General features: G+C 42.5%; 1 protein-coding gene across 4 annotated transcripts in view; it reads right to left on the bottom strand.

Annotated features, from left to right (window-relative positions):
• The window catches only part of NCOA7 (nuclear receptor coactivator 7), a 159,626-nt gene that overhangs the window by 31,606 nt on the left and 104,346 nt on the right, over nt 1–23,674 (bottom strand). For 3 of the 4 annotated variants that reach the window (XM_066605512.1, XM_066605511.1, XM_066605515.1), the window contains 3 exons: nt 21,207–21,391; nt 18,925–19,805; nt 16,731–16,899 (listed from right to left, as the gene is read on the bottom strand). In XM_066605512.1, the coding sequence (XP_066461609.1) occupies nt 16,731–16,899; nt 18,925–19,805; nt 21,207–21,391 (1,235 nt within the window). The remainder of the gene's footprint in view (nt 1–16,730; nt 16,900–18,924; nt 19,806–21,206; nt 21,392–23,674) is intronic. The other variant, XM_066605516.1, reaches the window with a different exon arrangement.

The raw sequence follows: 23,674 nt of genomic DNA, 5'->3' as shown, positions 1-23,674 counted from the left end.
AGAAGGTGGGAGGAGTCTGGGCGCACATACTTTCGTCTGCAACAGCGCCCAGCAGAGGAGTAGCGGTGCTTTGAAGGCCAGGAGGAGATACGTTTGTGGGTTTTAGGGGGGTGCTATTACTCCTAGGGGCCACTGTGGGAGTCACCATTACTCCTGGGGCCACTGTGGGAGTCACCATTACTCCTGGGGCCACTGTGGGAGTCACCATTACTCCTGGGGCCACTGTGGGAGTCACCATTACTCCTGGGGCCACTGTGGGAGTCACCATTACTCCTGGAGCCACTCTTCACATGGCAGCATACCTCAAGCTAACTTACGGTATGTTTAAATATGATGGAAGTGCTGCGGAATGTCCCCACTGGTGTGGATTTTGCATATCCGCAGCCAAATTCATACTATTTGGCAACCCCCCTCACTTCTTCTATAGGATTTGCGCGGTCAGCGCTCCCAGATTTCTGGTTCGCAGCAGCCTTGTGAGGTTCAGTAATGCTGGTCAGGTGAGGCCACTACAGGCCACTGGGAACGAGAAAACGGGGAGTACTGACAGTGGGAAGCCTACAAAAGGAGGTGAGAAGGAGCGCCGCATATAATGAAATCAGTTGCCGATATGTGAAAAATACGCAACAATGGTTCTCCAATACCCCAGCTGGGAAGGGGAAAAAAAGGGCGTTCCTTCCTGTCCATTTTGAAACAGCCCTGTCCTTTTTAGAACGAGAAATAAAATCATACATTGCGACAACCCCTGCCCCTGACGTGCTGGCTGCCTTTTAGAGACAGAGTGCCCAAACTGCAACTCAAAGCCCACTTATTTATCAAAATCACTGCTATGGACGCACTTCTTGCAGGAATGAGCTATGGGACACTCATCTCTAGGTCAATGGACCACTTAGTAAAACAAATCTTGTAGATCCCCTGTAGATCCTGATACAGGAGGGCAGGCATATACACCACTCATCTCCCAATATGCAGACAGCCAAGAAGCTAAACGTAGGAGCAAATTACACATGTGAAGGACACAGATGAGAAACCACTCACACGCCTTGCTTATATAGAGGGGGATGGCTGCTTAGTGCTTATTCCGACACAAAAAAGTAGATACAGGGAATCAGACCACATGATACGTGAAGTGCACAATGCAGGCTTACCACCTATTAATGACGCTATATTTCAATCCAGCAGGTTGTCCTGCACCCAAAAAGTGAACCACACTGGCACTGGCACCCTGGGCTCCCCCAGCATTCAAAGCTGCACTGCATGTTACTGATAAATTCTGATAGATGCAACGTATTAGTTGATATTTTGGTCAAAATACGCGAGCTCACAACCCATCATCAGTGACAGGCACTGCTTTGAATGCTGGGGGAGCCCAGGGTGCCAGTGCCGATGTGGTTCACCTGTGGCGTAAAGGGCAGCCCACTAGAGTCAAATACGGCGTCATTAAAAGGGTGTAAGCCTGCATTGTGCACTACATATACCATGTGGTCTGACACCCTGCATGTACTTTTCTGTGTAGGAATAAGCACTAAGCAGCCACCCCCTCAGTATAAGGAAGGTGTGCAAGCAGCTGTCCCAGTGTCCTGCACATGTGTAATTTGCTCCTCCATTTGTCAGTTTGGCTGTCTGCATGTTGGGGGACAAGTGGTGTATATGCCTGCGCTCCTGTATCAAAAAAAATCACCCTCATATACTTACTGATATACTGTATTTTTTTTCTAGAAGGGATTTGCAAGGGAATTACAGAAAGGAGAATATAAAGACAAAGTAAAAAAAAATAGCTTGCTTAATTTAAAGAAAAAAATCTGAGAATTAATCACATTTCTTAGTACCAGAGACCCATTTTTTAGAAGCAGGTCAAGTAAGAGGCTTGCCACATAATGCAACAAGCAATCAATTACTGTAAGGCATGTTGTGAAATTGAGCACAACCAACCACACAACATATACAAGTTAGCCGTGTGCTTCTGATTTATGTGGAAAGCACTTTTCTGGCACTGATTTATACACTTAGTATTAGTTTAGCAAAACATTGAAACCTGCTATATTTCTAAAGTCTTTAAACCTTTAAGAGTGCTTTTGTATATAACTTTTCACAATAATTAACAGACTGAAAAATGATCAAGTTAACTTTTTTTTTAAATTTTAAACTTAAAAGGGGTTGTCCAGGACTTTACATTTTTTTCTACTGAAGAGCTGTTCCCGGGTTATCAATAGAAGATTGGTTGAGGACCATTGCTCAGGAACCTCATTGATTCCGATTACTGATGCTGCCGTCACTATGGAAGGCTCAGGAAACAGATTGTGCTGACTATAGCACTGGATCCCAGGTTGGTATTGCAGACTGAAAGTCAAAAATAGTAGAGAGCGCCACAGGTAGATCCAATCCACACTTGCTGAAATATGCGGATGCACACACGATGCGTCTTCTCCCCAGTACTCCAATCCTCTGAATCAAAGGAGAGCTGCAGATGCAAACTGGGGGGGTCTGAGAACAGAACTCCCCCAGATATAACAGAAAATGGAATGTCAGAAAAAAATCTGCGCTCAAAACGGAGTAAACTAAGGACAGGTTCACACGTGGGTAATGATTAGGTATAACACTTACTTGAAAGGAGGGGGATATGATGTACAAATGCCCCCTCCTCAGAGTGTCCTCCACAAAGTATAAAGCTATGCTCCAAGGTGCATAGTAATAATCCAGAAGTTGTAGTCAAACGAAACTTTTAATAAGGCAACGCGTTTCGGTGCAAAACAAGGCACCTTTCTCAAGCCATACATATAAAACGAATATACAATACATACATTTATACATGATAAAAGAAAAAAGAAAGAGACATACCCTTCCCATGCTTGTCAGTGCCGTGTGTCCGGCGTCCCAGGTGGTGGGCGTGCATTGATGACGTCAACAGCATCATGTGATGTAGGGGCGGTACTCTGACGTGTGTAACGTAACCATGAATCACAATCTCTAAAAGGGGCTTCCTTGGAGCTAAATTAAAGTGATCCTGGTGAGTATACTATTGGTTCACAGTACACTGAATTCCCATGGGAGCGGAGCTTGCAATACCAACCCGGGCCACAGCGTTATGGACAGCATGATCAGTTCTCTGTGCTTTCCATAATTCCAGTAACCCTGGTAAATGAGCCGAATGTCTGGATTCCAGAGAAATGGACCCCCACTGATCATATATTGATGACTTAACGACAGGTCATCAATAGAAAAAAATAAAAGCAGCTGCAGACAACCCCTTTAAATGGTAACTAATTTTCAAAATGAGTGGTACTTATGAAATCTAGTGTGATAATTAGCAAAACTCCTATATACTTTATTTTACCTAAAATTATGTTTTTGTGCTGGAAAAAAATAAAAAAATAAAAAAACACCTCTAAAAGTGCTGTCCACTAGAGATCCCTTTTCCACATAACTTACTGTCTCATCAAGTGTGTGACTGGAATGAGGTGGACAGCAGAGCAGGAAGTGGTCGAAGGGTATAAGTCACTGTGCTCACTAAACTCTGAGAACAGAGAGGGGCCACACAGACCTGCTTCTAGAGCTATTGGTGAGTAATCTGCTGTAATTTATTCACATCTCCATGAGCAGTCTTGCCGTACACGGTCATACATCTAGAGACATATCTTGTTACAAAGCAGGATTTGCAGTTCACTGTACCACAGTGTACAGAACACAACACAGCAGCAGGCTCCTCCCACCAGTTCTGAGACAATTGGGAGTCACAGATAGTCTGCAGAGGCAGAAAAAAACCCCACCGGATTCTAGTCGTATAATGGCCAGAAAGAGTGCTAATCCTCATGCACACACACGGCACCACATTTTAAAAAAAGTCAAAGTTAGGCATACTTCAAGTCTGACAAACGCGGAAGGTAAATTCCAGCACCAACATGTAAAATGGCAATCCTTTATTTGAACTGCAATAAAAAAAGAAAAAAATTACCACCTACGTGTTTCAGCCCACATGGAGCTTTGATCCTAGCATACTGAAATACTATATAAACCAGGTATATGTGATGTACAAGGATATGATGCATAGCATAGATAAGAAAAGAAGCTCCTCCCAAGAAATGCAAATAAGATTCCCTCAGCGCCGCACATTCCATCTAATACATTCATAAAAATATACAAGATCTGTCTTGTAGTTGAGGCAAGAAGGAAATTTACCATTTCACTTAAGAAACTTTCTGGATTTTAGTGTTGGAATTTTATGAAACCAATTCCCTCCCGGCATTGGTGGGGATACTTTTTCGATACTACTGATTTTAAGGTTAGACCTGTCTGCAGCATGGGCTTCAAAAGAAAAGGCAGGCAGCACCAGATAAGGCATGCTGCTTTGAATTTCTGTCAAAAGCTGAAATAGATGACATGTGCTCAGCTATGCGAGCCTTAGGTTTAGGAGATGTACATCCAACATAATGTAATTAATACTTAGTGCAGCTAATTAGATATACAATGTAGCATGAATTGAAATAAATGAACCCCTTAACTATAGGACATTTTCATCCTGGTGGTTAGGGGTTTGTGTGGAGGAAGGGGGTGGAGTGGCAGATCAAGGATCGATCCCAATTTAAACAATGCGGATGCCATCTGTCTCTTATAGCCGACACCCACCAACAGCTTCGATAAGCAGTACCGAGCGGAGCTGTTAACCCTTTAAATTATGACAGCGGCATTTAAACACCCTGATCGATGTTTGGGGGTCCTGCACCGACCCCTGTGATGAGACCAATGGTTGAAGTGCAGTTGCCATGGCAGCCGGGAGCCTTCAGAAAGTCCCCAGGGCTGCCATTGCAGATTGCCCATCAATCCATGCCAGTCGTGTGTCTTGATAGATTGCAATATAATGTAATGCTATGGCATTACATCATACTGCAGAAGCGACCAAACCACCGCAAGTGCCTGTCCCCTTGGGGGTCTTATAACTTTTTTTGGAACTAATTTTTTAATTTTTTTTTTAATTATTAAAAAAATAAAAAGAGTAATAAGTTAAAAAAAACACATCTTTTGCCATATTTTTAATAAAAGAATTTAAATAATAAATAAAACCCCAAAACATATTTGGTATTGCTGCGTCCGTAAAAGTTCTTTAGGGGTTAAACAGTGCACCCTTGCTATATGGTTGAATTATGCATGAACCTAACACCTGTTGCCTCCACGAAAACATTTTTGACACCTGAGCCAGTTTGTATTAGGCTGGGTTCACACAGGCTGGATTTGCTGAGAAAATTCCATCCGGGATGTTGACCTGGCAAGTCCGCCTGCGGCCGCTAATCCCTAGGTTTGCCAGCCATGTGGTCGAGATTTCTCAGAAATCTCATCCCCACGGGACGGCGAATCAGTAGCGGCAAAGCCAGCAGAAACCAGCACTGATTCGCCAGCCATAGCAAGTCCACTTTGCTTCCTTTTAATTCTGCTGCGGCAGCGCCCTCCTCTATGGGAGCAACAGCCGCAACGGAAAAAGCGAGCGGCCAGGCCGCTTTAAGACCTGCGGCTAAGTACCATGGGTTTTGAAGCAGCACTTTCCCGGCTGAAATCTTGCGGTTTTTCCCTGCGGCCAATCCGCAAGATTTATGCTGGGATTCCGAAGTGTGAGAACCTAGCCTTAGGGTGGTTCCAAACCGACTTTGGGATTCTGCCTTCCTGCTCTGTGCGGGGAGTAATAAAGGGTAATCCCCACAGCAAAACGTCTCAGTCTCTGGATGGAACTGAACTGCGCCAGATGGACCCCATTGACTACAATGGGGTCCGCCAACTTTCTGGCTTTTGGACGGAAGAAAAAATGCTGCATTTAGTATTTTTAGCATTATCCGAGACTGAATGGCAAGCTGAATTTTTTTTTGCGTCTTCATTGTTCTTACACTTTCAAAAACAATTCAAAAAAGGAAAGACTGTTTGTACACTGAAAAGGGATCTTCACCAAGGATGTAAAAAAAAAAACAAAAAAAAAAAAAAACATGTGGGTAGTGATCTGTGTGACTCCCATGAGCCTCACAATAATGGGAAAGCAGCACTGTGTATTTCAAATAGAAAAGTAGGGAGGGACCAAGATCTACAATGTCACCAGGACATGGCGCCCGCCTCTGAAATCAACTATTTAAAACACAAAAAGAGGTAATTATTGGCACTCCAGTTCACATCAAGTTCCATTTCACACCCTCAGAGGTCATGTCTAACGAAACGTGTAAGGATGCGCTTGAAGTCTCTCACTCGCTCAGCTTTTTTCGGTCCATGGTTTTTTTGGCAAACCACAGCATGAACTAGGTATGGTGCTTATAGATAATGCACAAGGTTCTGTACGTAGCTCCCCTGCCAATTCCTGATCTCTGGGGGAGGCATTATAATCCTGCTCTTTCTGGATTAGGGCATGTATATATGTCTCTGCTCTTCATTGCCGCTTGCATAAAGAAGCATATACACCCTGCTCCACCATCTACACCAACGTTAGAGGTCTAACTAGGCCATCTACAACATTATAAAAGATGCACATACATTTGGGAACACATACTAATCCCATCTTGTATTTAGGCAGTTTTCACTTCTGTGCTGGAACCTCCATACAGAGGTTGTCACAGATCCGGCACAAAATACTGGAAAAGATGGGGTGCATTCGGAGCCGTTTCATTCCATCATAAAACGGATTCGTTTGGCCAGGGAATTGCCCTGTCCTGCTCCCATAACGAAACCCCCAACGCAGATGTGAAAGCAGCCTTAGCGTGAACTTAGGCAGCCCATACACGTTTGAGAGTTGATCTCGCCCAACACACTCATTTATACACATACATGTAAGTCTCTACATTATTCTGCTAGAAAGAAAACCATGACCCATGGAGAATAAAGTGGTCTCCATTTGAGGAACAAAAGCGAATGGTTCTATTTGGATGCTGTTCTCTGTGATCCATGTGGAAACCCGGGACAATAGGCCAAACTTTTGTCTAACATCATCTATTGGTTGGTGTACTGTGTAGCATACTGTGGCATTTGACGTTATGCCTCTTCCAAACTACCACGACCCTTTCCTCATTTTAAGCGACAACGTATCTAGCAAAATAAAGCGGTATCTGAATAAATGTGGGGCAAGGCATATGTCAGCTTTTTACCGCAAACTAAGACAGAATTCAGACACATATAGCCTAGTAAATCTGCTCCAGTATTACGCTTCTACAGATTTGAATGCATAAAACAAAAAATTCAATGTGTGAGAAATTGCCCTAAAAACTGGGAACAAAGTGCTTAAAAAGATACCACCTAAAATAAAATGGGTTGTTCCAATCTTGGCTTTTCATAGTGCAGATGCGAAAATCCATCCATTTCCGATCACCTGTCGGAAACAGCCGAGCGCTTTAGTGCAGTGCTGCTTGCGTAATTCTCATTGAAGTGGATGAGAGCTATGGAAAGAGTGGAGCATGGCATGCAAAGCTGTTTCTGTAACTTCCCAAGTTCAATGGGAGCTACGCAAGCAGTGCTGCAGTCAAGAGCTTGGCTTTTTCATAGTCATTATCTGGACGGCCAGCAACTGTAGCAGTGGTTTTCCATCTTGGCTGTGAAACATTGGGATGGGAATACCCCTTTTAAGGAAAAGATTAAGAAAAAAAAAAAAAAATCTACATAAAATGACCAGGAATGGATTTCTTCTCTCCAGTTAATAAGCATTCTATTCTGTACATTTTTAGTTATCCTGGTTTCTGAGAATACTGGCTGACAACTGGCATGGCCACCATTACAGCTCCCATTGGAGTTATAACTCTTGGTGTACTATTCGGAACTGCAGACAGTGGTGAATATATACTTCTGTCCAACATAAAGACACTGCCAGTAAACTGAAAATAAAACTACATAATGCAGCATGTGTGTGTGAATTAGTCCTAAAAAAATGGTTGACAGGTTACGGTATAGAATAACCTCTTTACAAGGTACAGGGGGCTCCTAACGCATGTTCTCATGTTACATGATACACTATTTCTGCACAAGAGCGTTCCACTGTTCTGTAATTACATAACTACACACTAAAATAGTAAAATAAATGAGCCAAACTGCAGAGCCCGTGGAATGTGCAACTCTTGCATTAAAAGTTATATAATTAACTTGGTAACAATCAAATAAGCCAGCAAACTAGCTACCTGAATAAGCAACTCTGAGGCTCAGGCATTAACTGGATGTCTTTATATAGTAAGGTTATCAGAATGCAGAGTGGCAAATATTCACACTGTCAAGATGAGCTCCACTTCACTTATATCAAAACTGAACCACTGTCTACATTGTAATCAAATATGTTAGAATAATCAAGGCTCTAAACCTAAACTTACCCCCTTCCTTGTTTAAGATATTGAAACTTCATTTTAAAAATTTTCATTGGGTCACAAAAAGTCTTCCTTATAATCTGGGGATACGCCTCACTGAATCTTTTGAAAAATTATACCGAGCCAACGTTCCCTCTCAGATTAAAAATATAGAACAAGATCTAAGTGCATGGGCCTCCTACAAGCTATCATGGTTAGGCAGAATCCATTCTATTAAAATGACATGGCTTCCAAAAAGTCTATATCTTTTCCATGCTTTGCCCATTCCCATCCCAGCAGCGGACTTAAAACGCTTACAATCCAAACTGTTGACATTTATCTGGTCGAACAAATCAAAGCGTATCCAACAGTCTACCCTATGTGAGACTCGCAGTGCAGAAGGCTTGGGTCTAAGTGAACCTCATTAAACTGGTTCTGAGTGTACTCAATTCAGTGTTTTTTTGTGTTGACTTGCTTTTTGTTCTCCTATTTCTCTTTTCTGCCTACCATATTACCTATTCTCCTTTCTCCTCTTGCCCGTCTGGTATAGGATAGAGACCAAGTGGCTGTTGACGCTCTGGGGTAGCTCCTGCACCTACTCCCTAGGGGATCCTATTTTGCTCTTATTTCTACCTATCTCTCTTGCTTACCTCCCCCCCCTCCCTTTTTTTCCCCTCTTCTTTTTGTATTGTGGTCCTTCCCCCTTGTAGCTGACATTTTGGGTGGTCTACGTCGCGCTATAACTGTGGTCCCTAAACATGGCCAAGTTAAATTTTTGCTCTCTAGATGTCCAGGGCCTCAATGTGGTGCAAAAAAGAAATCAGATATTGTACAAAATGCATGAGTTGAAATTTCATGTCTTATTCCTTCAGGAGACGCACTTCCGTGCATGACACATACTGGCCTTGAGATTAGCATGTTGCAGTATGGTACCATAGCATGAACCCGCCAACCAAGTCAAGAGGGGTGTTAATAGCGATACACAGAGCAGTAAGTACAACATGAGGTTCTGGACGACGTGACTGATCCGGAGGGGCGGTTCGTCTTCTTGAAGGTTAGAATGTGGGGTAAACTCCTCACACTTGCGGCGTTGTACCTTCCCAATCAGAGTCCTGTGCAAGTGGGTAGAACCATATTGGGCAAGTTGGGGGGTTTCAGAGAGGGAGTGGTAGTGTTAGGGAGAGACTTAAATTTCCAGTTAGACCCCGAGAGAGACTGCACATCAGGACAGGCATCAGTTTCAGCTACACAGCTTCGTCCATAAAGCTCTTAGACTAGCTAAAATAGCAAATCTGGAGAAATTCTTCTGCCAGTCAGGAACTCCACTTAGAATGAACTTCTGAATACAAAAGAGGAATTGAGGCACCTCCTAGATCAAAAATCTCTGTGGTTTACAGATAGCCTGAAACGCTACTCATATGAGCATGCCAATAAATGTGGACGCTTCCTTGTGTGCTTTCTTCGCAATACTAACTTCACATACATACCCCACATTGCGGACAGTACATGCCAAAAGACATAACCCCAAGGAGATTATAGAAGCGTTCACTGCTTATTATCATGGCCTCTATAATATACAGGGTCAGTTGGTTGATATGACTCCTGCCACCTGGAAAGTTAAACTTGATGACTATATACGAAGAACGACCCGAGTATCCCGGGAGAGACTAGAGAATCCTTGGAGTCGTAGTTTACAGCAGAGGAAAAAAAATCAGTGAGGCTATTAAGACCTCTCCGGCAGGGAAAGCCCCGCTGCCCAGACGGGTTCACCCCGCTTTTTTTTTTTTTTTAAACAATTCCGTGAAATCCTCACTCCAATCGTAAACGAGACATTTAAGCAAATATCACCTTAGCTCCTTTCCCTCTCCAGTCGCTTATGGCCCATATTATGGTGCTCCCCAAACCAGGGAAAGATCCAGGGGTATGCTCCAGTTACCGTCCTAATTCGCTCCTCAATCTGGAGGTTAAGATATTTTCCAAGGTTCTAGCAGGCCGCTTGGCTCCAATTCTGCAAACCCATGTACATATAGGTAAAGTGGGATTTATAAAAGGGACGGAAAGCTAGGGACAATACCAATAAGACACTCCTGCTAATTAGCCAGGCCCAACAGTTGCCGCAGCCATTTTGCCTCCTCTCGGTGGATGCAGAGGTGGCCTTCAACTGCGTTAGCTGTGACTATCTGAGTTCCGCGCTGACACATCTAGGTCTGGGGCCTTGGTTTCTGAACTGGATCCTGGCGTTGTATAGGAACCCATTTGCGCAGATCCAGGTGAATGGCCTTCTGTTGAATCCGATACCTATTATTAGGAGTGGTACAAACAGAGCTGCCCCCTATCCCCTCTATTGTACGCCATTGTTATGGAGCATTTGGTTGTGTCTAATGAGCAGGGCCTGCAGCTTGGGACCCAGCTCTGTAAGACAGCCTTGTATGCAGATGATCTTCTCCTATTCATTTCCCAACTGCGCATTTCATTTCCGGCAATCCGGCGGGAATTCTCTAATTTTGGACACCTGAGCAACTTCAAAGTTAACTTGCACAAATCAAAGGCCATGAACATCTCTCTCTAACCCGGTAAAGTAGCCCGCTTAGCGGATTAACCTAAAATGGCGTTCAACCTCCATACAATACCTTGGGGTGCATTTAGCGTCAGAGGTTTCATCCTTACACCATCTTAATTACGTTCCTGTACTGGAAAAGGGGACGAAGAAGCTGAATGGGTATGCAGGTAAACAGTTGAGCTGGTTCGGGAGAATAAATGTACTGAAAATGGATGTGACCCCAAAATGTCTATACCTCTTCCAGACCCTACCAATTAAGTTACCAGTACATTACTTTAAGCAGATCCAACAAGTGTTTTGCAGATTCCTGTGGCGAGGGAGGAATAGCTGTATTAGTTACTGAACCATGTTACGCACAAAGCTCAGGGGAGGAGTGGGTCTCCCAGACCTCAAAGTCTACTATCTGGCTGCGTTCCTCACCAGACTGGTAGACTGGCACCATCATGCAGCCTCAAAGCAATGGGTGCGCTTAGAGACAGCCCTGATCTGGCCCAATTGCGATTACCGACGTGGATTCTGTTGGAGGATAGACCAGCGGCCTTGCCTCATACTCAATTGACTCGGAACTGCTTCGACGTATGGGACAGACTGACTACAAGAGGTGACATTGCAATTCGCAGGGGAGCTTTGACCCCCATATTCCATAACCCCGCAAAACCCCCAGGGCAGGAGTGACTGAGCTTTCTAGTCTGGCAGTTGTTAAGCATGCACCAGAAAGATTTTTAGCAGAGGTTTTTGATGCTTCATATGACAGCTGTTTTTCCAAAATTCTTAAGCGCGACCGGATACAGGTTGAATTCTTTTGTTTACATGTATAAATCTGTTAAGATTTCAATAAAAACACATTAAACATAAATGGATATCTTATTGTTTCCTAGCTGCACGTTTAGCAATTGCTTGCTCCTGTAGGAAAACATCAGTTAGTGTTGATTTAGTTAAAACAAAAAATTGTCATGGATTATAGTTAATGAGAAACTGGCGGCTATTCTTGCAGACCGTGAAGCGGTATATGAAATAATCTGGTCGTCTTGGTACCTACTATGCATCTATGGAACCCAACAACCAGATCTGTGACCCTCACAGTAGGGATTTATCAAATTAGGGATAAAACGTAGAATTTTACTTTCTTTACTCTATAAGAAGTAATACTCTATATGTAATTCTGGGCATTTTCCCCAACTCCGTAACCCTCTGATTATTTAAATAAATGTAATACTGAAAGTCATGTTTAATATGTTTCGACCTTTCTAAAAAACTAATAAAAACATTATCTCAAATATGATAGAATATAAACTACTGCTGCAAGATTCATTCATCTAATTTGATTTTCTAAAAAAATGGGGCAGGCCAGAACATGGTGATCACGGCAGTGGTGAAGTAATACTTGTTCCTGTGGAAGACAAAAATACACAGTAATGGTGGAGCCCTCATGGGGATTTTACTTTCAAGCAGTTATGTAGAGGCGCTCCTCGGAGAAGCCTCCATACATTCTCCAAGAACCTCAGGCTGCATGTTCTGGCCATTAAGGACCTCTATTTTGGATGTAAGGTGCTCCATGCAGCAGTCCCCTGCAAAGGAGCTACTTATCTATTGGTAGGGGAGAATCCAGAATGGCTACCACCTGACTGCTGCAGCCAATCAGAGGCCGCAGAGGTCACATGCCATTGTCCTGGCATATCCACTCAGATTCTGCGAGCAACTGAGTTACCATTAGGAAGTAAGGGTGGTTTTACACGAGACAATCATTGGCTAAATAATCACTTGAAACCAGAAACAAGACAAAATGGCTGCCAGCAAAGACAGGAGAGTATTTTATGCCCTTGATTTCTGGAACGTGTACTCAGAAACGTACTGTCCGATCAAGCAGAGGATTGGATATCCCGTTGTCGGTTGTGGAAGATTTTGTGCATATATTTCCGATGTTATTCCTACTGACTGCAGTGGTTACAGGCCCTGAAACCGGGCAACAAAGTGAGACGACGTTCTTTCTATATGAGTATGCAAATGCTAATGCAAACTGAAAGGTTCATGGATTCTTTAGTGCTTAGTGATGAAGCAGCCTTCCACTTTTTGGGCAAGTTAAACGTAATGTTAAAATGATCATGTTTTGCGCTATAACCTATAGGAAAGTGCATAGACACTTTTTTATGAAGAAACCACCACAGGGATTTCGTACGTGGATGCTATAGATACGGCTTCTGCCACAGCTGGAGTAGGAAATCCCAGGTCTCATCTTCCAACAGCACAAATAAATGTATATAAAAAAGGAACAGCGCCCCAAAGTGGATGTGCAGGAACAGACTCGCTTGGTGGAGTGGGGAGACCCTGCTCCTGCAGGGTGCACCACAACACCTGACCGCCTGGATAGCCTTCTGCACACAATCTCGTCCAATATGGACATCCAATGTGGAGAGCGCCAATTGCAGCTGTCCAAACCAGTCCAGTAGTCCGGGATGACAAGTAGGATGGAGAAACAAAGAAAGGCACAAAGCGTTCAAGTACAATCCTTTAAGAACGAACAGATGAATAAGAAAGACTAAATGCTAAGTAACTTACTTCACTGAGAGAAATGTCAGCCCATTGGACCTCTGCAACGCCCTGTGTCCAGAAAGGCAGTACCCAAATAACGTGGTTTGACGTAACAGACAAAAAATGGGTTAGGACTGGACAACCCCTCTCCATTTTCACAAGGAAGTCAGAAGTGAGCTCAATAGGCGACTAGAAAACAGATGGATTGGCCATGCAGGTCAAGAAGATTGTGAACGTCTTACTTGGGCTCCACATCCCGCAGACCTTACGCCTTGTAATTTGTTTTCTCTGGAAGAGTGTTAAAGACGAAGTCTACCCTTACCACCCACCATACATCACAGAAGCCATTGCATCAGTCAGTCATGATACGCTGCAACATGTATGCAGGAAGGGGACTACAGGCTCGATGTGCGTGGAGTGACAAAAGGAGCTCACACTGAACAACTCTGATGTGGAAAACATTTATTTGATCTTGTGCGATAAAATGGAGTTTGTTTCCATTGAAACTGAGTTTGTTTCCATTGATATCAAATTTATGTAATTGAGTCTCATTAAAACACAAGTTATGAGTGTTTCAAATTGGGAAAATAATTTTTCAGTGTTCTAACCCTATCAGACTACAGAACCTAAGGCCCACCAGCAGAACTGACTTTAGTTACATGCAAATATTTGCTGCTTATTTTTAGGCCTCATGCACATTATGCACTGCGTGTATGATGCCATAATTCAGAGCGAGTGTTTCATTAGGGATGCGTTCACAGTTCGCTGAGAATTTTATCACATTTTGGTGCAGAACCAAGCTTAAGGCAAAATGCACACGGGCATATTTGAATTGTGGCACCCGGAGCAGGCATCCGCCTCCAGATCCCGCAGCAAATACAGCCCATAGACATGCTATGGAAACTCGCTTTTCCATGTCAACAAGCTGAAACCAATTGTGATTTTCCGCTCACGGAGAGAGAAATTGTAGCATGTCCTATTCCAGCGTGGATTCCATGCGGACAGCTTCCATTGAAGTCAATGGAAGCCGCCCGATCCGTGGATCTTCCGCAATGTCCCGGATTCAGTGTCATTGCCTAGCAACGGTATTTTCTGTACTGCGCATGTGCGCTGGCCGGCACATCTGCCATACAGAAGAGACAACTGCAGACAGGTATGCAAGGGGTCACCGGCTAGGCACAGGGACAGATTCCGCTGTGTGATCAGACCCGAACGTGTGTATTCAGCCTTTCTCATAGAAGTAAGCTTACTACATGAATAGGTCACCAGGATAAAGCTTACTACATAAATATGCTAAATACATAAAATTACAGATACCATAACAGAACCAACTACTGTATACGGTTTTATATAATCAAAGTCAATGGCAGACATATCAAAATATAGAAAAGGTTAAGTTGGTACTCCAAGTTGTCAGAACAAGCACTTCAATTGTATAAAAATAAGGAATCCATCCAACAGATAATTGTATATGAATATGTAAGAGCCAACAGTTCTCAAGCAGTTGTCTTTTTGCAGTATACAAAAACAAGGAAAGTGTTGTGCGTGTTCTTGATTTTTACACTTCCTTGCAGACTTTTAAATACATAAACTGATACAATACACTCATCTGAAGGGGCCTAAAAGTAGAACATGTTCCATATTACGGACGTGTTACAGATGAGATTACACTGTATAGCATCAGTACTTGTCTTTGTATATTTTATTTTCTATTTGGCAAATACTGATCCATATTTGCCTAGTAGAAAATAGCAATACGGAGGCAAAAAATAGGTCAGGCTTCGTTTTTAAAAAAAGGTGAGCAAGGTTCTATGTGAACCGAAACGCGTACTCTGTCTGTCATGAGCACAAGTCAATATGAATAAAGCAGGAACTATCTCACAAAAGCCGGAATCTTGTATATGGAATTTATGTGTCTAACTAAAGCCAAAGCAGCCGGATGGCAATGTGAAGGCGTGCGAGTATACCTGCCGACAGGAACAGAGCTGCAGCACATGAAGCAAGGTGGGACAATTTACTATGTGTTTTATACATGTGATAAATAGATTAACACTGGCTTCATATTATGGTTTGCAAATCCCAAGCCAAATATGGAGTTAAAATACGATCGTCTGAAAGTCGCCTTAGGCTCCGTCACATTTCATTTTTGGGTCTGCCATCAGCTTCTATCTCGAATGCTGGGATCATCATCAATACAGAACCTTGGATTGAAACGTAGGCTTTAACGTGTGAAATGGAGAGCATTGAGCTATATTGCAGAAACTTTTTACCCATTATAGCCTATGGCTCAGTCAAGGGTTCTGTCTCAGTGGAGAGATAAAGAGCGAGCGATATGAAAGAGCGCAAGTGACAGGAGAGATAAAGTACACACACACACACACACACACACCATAAATAGAACAAGTACAAAATAGATGCCTCCTTTATATTGGCATTGCTACCAGGTGTATGGGTCCTGGGGAGGGCAGCTTCACTGTGATGAATACGTTCATCACGGACCCTCCTGAGGTAGTGGGTCTCTGGGTGAATGTCAATTCCACTGCTTGCTCAGCAAGGCAGCGGCAGGTAGCAATAAACACCGGTGAAGGGATGGAGGAGAAGAAAGAGGAAACCAGGGATCGCTGAGCACTGAGTCTAATAGATGCCATCGGGAGATGTAGCTCCTCTTGGTGTTTAGGAGGCTGGCGCTGCAAACATCTGTGTGCCCACTAGAGGTCACAGGCTTATGTGTGCTGCTCAGGAAAAAAACATGTAACAGCTACGCGGCAGATGGCACACAATGCTTTACAATGAGGTATACTTCTTGGCTCCGGGGTGTACCGGGAGATCCACTGGCTCCCCGGTGGGCCAGGCCGAGCCTGAACCGTATTGTAACGGTGTGTGCGCATTCCTAAATCATTTTAATGATGCCCACCTAAAGCACAAAGTGTTCACAAAGCATTCTATTGTAATAAGCCAATGAAGCACATCTACTACTTACCGCCCCTGTCATTCCCATTGTGTGAGTGTCGAACGCCACCACTTAATATACTGAGCTTAATGCATTGAGCAGCTTCGTTTGGCGCTCACACTGGGAAAGGCAAGTATTACATCCCCAGAATCAGCGTGTCACCTACTTTCAGCTTAGCTTATAGGGCTGAAAGTAGGTGGCAGAGCCTCTTTAAGTATATCTGCATGTTCCATTTACTCATACAGCTTGATTATTTTTCATTACACAGTGCAGGCTGGCATATTGTGTAGTTGTACTCTTGTTACTGACGTGTTCCTACCTCTTGACTTGCTATACTCCTCGGTCAAATAAAAATTTGAGAAACACATTTTATGGATGTCATAGGTGTAATACACACAATACTAACCTCTCTTGTGGAACTGCAAACCAGTATTCAGGCTGCTTTCTCTTCCTTGGGTACTGCTGTACCATTGCTGTAGTGTGGGTGGCAAAGGACTTCCTCATAGGTTTGCCAACCTTGATACACAGAAACATAGGAGGGGTCTTGCTCTTTTCTTCTTTAGATGGCAACATATCTGGGCAAGTAGAAATAAATTAGATTTCCTATTACATTCTGCAAGTTTCTACAGCTCTGCCCCACAACTTCCTTTAAATATTTTTTACATGTCCATGCATGACATATGCCATTGATTGGCATACAGTACGTCAGAGCTTCCCTTTGTTGCAGATTTCCCCAGCACATGCACTAAAAGTGAAACCCGAAAGCAATGAGAACATAGCATGGGCCACAGGGTTGCCAACCTAAAAATTTCTAAAGACAACTTGAACAAAAAAAAAAAAAATAAGATTTTTTTATGGAACTGGAAACATTTGAATTTTTTATGGAATTGGAAAACTATGAAGATAAAAATCAAAAGCGATATACCCCGATTGGCCACTGTATTAGTGACACTTGTCTTTTCACGATTGGAATTTCCCTTATGGGTATTAAACACTTGACCACAAAATCAAGTGAGCGAGTTTTCTTTGGATCAGTTTCAGGGTGAATCCACATTAGAGTGGAAAAAACTAAATCGAGTGATCCAAGAAGCTTTTAAAGAGTCATGGTGATCAGTACTAGACTACCTGGGGCCATTATCTCAAAAGTTACCAACCTTGAAGGGTTTTCTCATACAATTCTGTCAAAAGTATACTAAGAATGGACTGAATAGGAAAATAGGATGTAGTGCAAGCAGCAGGAATATATAAACCCTTCCTGTCATTTTCAGAGTTTTTCAGTCCCGCCACTTAACTTGTGGTAACTGCTAGCAGTTGGATATCTCCAATAATAAAAAGTGGCCATTCGGTATATGCCTATAGTGCAGTATGCCGCTATGAACACATTGTCAGCATTTACTGTGAGCTGCAAGTACCACTATGAAATGGGGCAGACTGGCAGCAATTGCTGGTTGCATATTAAACTATACAGTAAGCTTAGTTTTACTGTATCTATGTATTGAGTCTATGTAGCGACCTCTCTATTACAGCTGACACCCGCAGGCAATAGCTGCAAATCGGCCGTGTGGCCGATCACGCCTATTAACTCTTTAAATGCCACTGTCAATTCTGACAGCGGCATTTAAATCCCCCGATCTCCCCCGCGGAGAGATCGGGGGAGCCGTACAGGTGTCATGGCAGCCGGGGGCCTTCTGAAAGGCCCCAGGGCTGCCTTGGGAGACTGCCTATTAAGCCATCCCTGTGGGGTGGCTTGATAGGCTGCTTGTCAGAATGCAGTATGACGTAATGCTATAGCATTACGTCATACTACAGGAGCGATCGAAGCATCGCATGTTGTAGTTCCCCAAGTCTGATCTATCAAAGCAGCCTATTATTTTCCCCACACTATGAACGTAGTCCGTAAAAAAAAAAATAAAGAACGCCAGAAATGCACTTTGTTACCCTGTCTCCCAGAAAAATGCAATAAAAAAAAAATCAAAAAGTCATATGTATTCCAAATCGATACTAACAAACTACAGGACATCTTGCAAAAAATGAGCCCTTGCACAACTATGTCGATGAAAAAATGGAAAAGTTATTGTGCACAGAAAAAGGCGGCAGAAAATAATTGAAAAAAATTAAAATGTCTTTGAAAAAAAACAAACAGGAGTACAGTAAAAAAAGAAAAAAAAAAAACTATACAAGTTTAGTATCGTAGCAATCGTAGTGACCCATAGCATAAAGTTATCATGTCATTTTTGTTGCAGTTTGTGCGCCGTAGAAATAAGATGCACTAAATGGCGAAATGTTGGGTTTTTTTTTCATTTTACTTTTCAAGTTTTTCAGTACATTATATATACAGTAAATGGCGCTATTTAAAAATACAACTCATTCCGCAAAAAACAAGCCCTCATACAGAGATGTCGATAAGGGGGGTGGGGGCGGGGACGAAAAAAAAAAAGGGCTGCGGCATTAAGGGGTTAAAAACATGCTTCACCTGCTGCTCTTTACTCCGGCATCTCCTATACCCATATGGCCTATGCAAGTGTCACTACAGGGTCATTACATGCATAATTTGTCTTTAAGGCAGTGACAGAAGGAAAGCAAAGAACAGAAGATCTCACCTTCTATTGGTCCCTGCATTCTTTTCAGAAGCCATAGTTTTAGTTCCGACTCACTATCCATTTGAGTTTCCTTTTGGCTGTTGTCTTCAGTAGAGCAAGGCGATAGAGAATCTGGAGATTCCTCTAAGGCAGGACCTGACTGTCGCTGTACGTTCTCATTATTTAAAGCTATCATAGTAGGTTCCTCATGTTTCTCTTTAGATTTTGACTGAATGCAAGTGGAGTCTTTTTCTTGTGGTTTATCGCTACCAGTGACATACATGGAAGGAACAGGGGCGTTCACTTCAGTTGGACTCAAGCAAAGTTCTATGTTTTTGGTTTCGTTTTCTTTTTCACAGGCCATATCACCAATATTAATCCTAGCTAGCAAGTCTGAGGTCAGAGTCTCTGAGGTGATTTCTACTGTCCCATTGCAATTGAAATCCGCCTTAGGAGAAGCAGAGTTAGACGTCTTGGAAGAGTCTACAAGAAGAGTCACTTTATGTCCTTCTGAGTCTTCACAGATGTTGTTACCATTCTGTTGTGATAGGGAATCTACTAACTCTATGAAGTCCTCTTCTACCTGAGAATGACCAGTTTTTTTGGTGTCAGAATCCAAGATGATGTCAGAGAATTTCTGTTCAGTCTCTCCTGTGATTGTATTACCAACCATCAAATGCACTTTGGATAGGTTATCTGGTGGAGTATTTGTATCTGCTTTTTGTTCGGGGGCTACTTCTGCAATTTTATTCTTCTCAACAGTGCCTACACCAGTAACCCCATTTTGCCTTTTCCCCTTGCTGAGGGATTTGAACTTACTGAATGGATTGATGTCCTTTTCAGATGAGAGATCTTCCCACTCTCCAGGCCTGTACAGAGGACAAAGATCCTTGGGTATATCGCTGTTGGTGGAAAATGTCGGATGCGTGTGGAATGGTAGAAATGAAAATAAAAACAAAAATTAAAAAATAAAAAACAACAACTAAAAACGTAACTAAAATATACTCTAAAAGGACTAAAATGGCATGAGTGTAAAAGGATGCCAACAATATAGATTGAAAAGATAAATGCAAATAAAGTCACAAAGGAAAATAATATGAAATATGTGCAGTGAATGACATGGTTGGTGGTAAAGCACAACGACAAACCATTCTTAGTCTCATAACAAACCTTGAGATGTTGAACAACCCCAGTAAAAAAAAAAAAAAAACTAGAAGGAATGTAGGTTAAGAAATCCATTTCAGAACAATATAGCATAACACAAAAGCAGCACAAGACTGTTCGGTTTGCCAAGTATGCAATATTATTTGTTGGAAGACCCTAACAAATGGAAGGGATGAGAACATTTTCTTCATCCAATTTAAAGTCCACAAATTTCCAGATTGGGATAGGACTCACAAAACTGACCAATCAGGTAAAACTATTCAGTCATCTCTGAAAGGCTATTTACACGAAGCGATGATCGCTCAAAAATCGCTTAACAGCGATCGTTTGAGCGATCATTGTTGCGTCCAAATGCACGCCCATCCTGTACTTTTTGTGCACTGCTAGCTGATCGTTAAAATAAGGCCAACCTAAAACTCGTCCTTCGGTCTTATCAGCAGTTCTCTGCGGGTAGTGCTGATAGCATTGTTTCCCGCTGGAGAACAAATGAACTGCTGTATAAATGCATTAGCACAAATTATTTCAGCATTAATATCAATATTTCAGCCCCTAAACATATATTGCCTCTCTGGGTATGAAGTATTTTTCCTCAAAAGGCAATACCTGGGCTTATAAAAATGTATTGGCTTAATTGAGGTAGTAGTGGCTCATAGAAATATCTTACTTTCAGGGAGTTATTTTCGGTGAAGGGCTTGCTTTAATCTTGATACCCTCTCTGCCTCAGTGATTTTTTTTTGTTTAACAAAAGAGGATTTTTAAGGTGATCGATCGTGACTTTTCTTTTGCAAGTGTGCTCATATGCATTGCTACATACTACGGAAAATAATGCTTACTGATGTAAATATCCTGCCCCATTAACAATCAACATCCAAGTGTAAGGGAGGCCTAAGAATAGAGATAGATCAAGTAAAGTAACCTTGTAATACATCTATAGTCTAGGTGCTCAAGCGGTGAGACATATACTCCAAGAGCTACAGGTCTCCAAGCAGTACTGCCCTAGCCCTAATGCCGCACAGTGGATGATCATAGCGTTAGGGGTGCTAAGGTCATCCATATAAGTAGGGTGTACTTGACTTAGAGACAATAAGAAATAATGATATAAAATAGAATAGATAGATCACATAATAGTTACAACTTACGATGGCAATGCATCCTTAATCTTCATATGTGAAATGTCACTATAAAGTGCAACAGAGACTACTTCTTCCATGGGACAAATAAGTCCATATTCTTCACAGCCATTCTCAATCACTAGTGGATCCGACTTATGGGGATCAAACATTACATTGTTAGGAGTGACTATCATAACGCCTCCAACAACACCCTGTGTATTAAAAAAAAAAAAAATTACATTGACAACAGCATTCACGATTTTAAAAAAATGTTGCCTCGACATATGCAGTTATTATACCCTTATTGAAAAATCTTGCCACTCATTTATATACATAGAGGCGATTTATTAATGCACTTGCACCAAAACTCTGACATCAAAAAGTTTCACTTTTGGCACAAGTTGATGGGGTTCAGTCAAAACTTATTTATTTATTTTTTTTAACGACTAATGCCTCTTGCGCCCATTTTCAAGAAAGTGGGTAAAGCTTGACAGGAGGGCTCATGACCCCCACAGCCCATCAGATTTACACCAGAAACTTGCATAACTTGTAGCCGAAATCTATGGCAGCTCACAGCTGATGCAGATTTCACAGTATGGCACATGGACTGGCCAGAAATGAACAAATCGAAACTTGTCAGACATCAGTACAGTGCACCATATCCTTAGGCCAGCATATGTAAATACCAGTCTAAGTATCTCCGTAACTCTTTCCTTAAAAGGGGAAAAAAATAAAATAAAATAAAATGTTTAAAAGCACTCCATTATACAATATAGGTTTTATTGAACTGGCAACCCAGAACAATAACAACATTTGGGTCTGCATGTAAGTGTGGACCATTATCAAACCCTCGGAGCAAAGCAAAATATCAGAATGCAGAAAAAAAGCACACATTAGTAAATTATTTTACACGGGACACTAGTTCTGTTGCATACTTAAAAAGGAATCTGTCACTTCTTTTAGCCCTATAACCTAACCTTATGGGCTGAAAGTAGGCGTACCACTGACTCTGGGGATGTAAGTGCTCTACAGCACAGAAAGCAAGTTATGGTTGTAAATTTGATGCAAACTATTCCTACTAGAGATGAGCGGGGGGGGGGGGGGGGGAGAGAGGGAGAGAGAGATCTCCCCTCCGTTCTGCCTCGCTCTCCCCCGCTGCCGGCACCTGAACCTTTTGCCTCGAGCGGGCAGGTACTCGCTACAAGGCACTACTCGCTCGAGCAATTGCCTTTAGCGAGTATACTCGCTCATCTCTAATTCCTACAGATGTCTGTCCTACAGAGAAATTGCCAAGAAAGCCAAAGTGCCAGTCAGTACAGTTTCACATACTATCGAAAGGCACTTAGAAACTTGAAAAAAACTGACAGGAAGAAGTCTGGGAGATCAAAGCAAATACAAAAATGAGATGACAGGTTTTTGGGAGTCAGAAGTTTCCGCGATCGTTACTTTGTAGCACTAAATCTTCAAACACACCTTAATGCAGTAAGAAATAAATTACACTGCAACTGCGAAGAGAAGACTTCTGTCTGAAAGTTTGGATGAATGCACAGCGGCGGAAATTCTGCGGCGAGATTTCCTGCAGAATTTCCACCTGTTCATGCTGCAATAGGATTGCATTGGTTAACGCAATCCTATGCAGACAGCCGCGAGTGACAACTCGCACGGTAAACAAGTTACAGCATGTCATATTTCTGTGTGAGCCTCATGCACCGGCTCTGCTCTGCACATGTGCAGCTGTGTGCCAGCCGCATATAGCAGAGCAGAGACAAGACGCTGGTAGGAGGTGAGCCGCGGGTCACTGCAGGGGCACGGGTTGCATCTCGCAGCAGGATCCAACCCGGCCATCTGCATTCACCCTTAGAACCTAGGACTGAACAAAATATGAAATACAGTTTTATGAATTTTTGGAATGTGACTCCTAACTCTAGCACCCACTCTATAGACACAAGTGCAGTCAATTACAATACTTCATTGCCATTTCCCTTTTGGCTTGCACCACTGATATGTCACGACTTGTGTTTTGCTATGATCAAGGGGAAACTGATAGTATTGTTTTTCAAGTCACTTTATCCAGCGATTTCCTACAGAACGCCACCGAGGGAACAGCATAGTCATGAGCTAGAACAAGAATCTCAAAGATTGGTCATGAGTTGCACTGTGCCACTCTTGCAGGGTATATCACAGTACACAGGATCCCATGGGGGTCTACGTACGCTCACTAGACCTACCATTATAAAGAGGATCTATGTTCTGTCAACAGTTCAAAGAGCTACTTAATAAATGTTAGAAATTACTTTGGTGTTATGACATTAGTTTGATCTTAAAGGGGTTGTCTCGCGAAATCAAGTGGGGTTATACACTTCTGTATGGCCATATTAATACACTTTGTAATATACATCGTGCATTAAATATGAGCCATACAGAAGTTATTCACTTACCTGCTCCGTTGCTAGCGTCCTCCTCGCCATGGTTCCGTCTAATTTCGGGGTCTTCTT

Source organism: Eleutherodactylus coqui, chromosome 1 (genome assembly GCF_035609145.1).
Source record: "Eleutherodactylus coqui strain aEleCoq1 chromosome 1, aEleCoq1.hap1, whole genome shotgun sequence".
Taxonomy (NCBI): Eukaryota; Metazoa; Chordata; class Amphibia; order Anura; family Eleutherodactylidae; genus Eleutherodactylus; species Eleutherodactylus coqui.
Note: the sequence above shows the minus strand (reverse complement) of the source record. Positions and strands in the feature narration are given on the sequence as shown.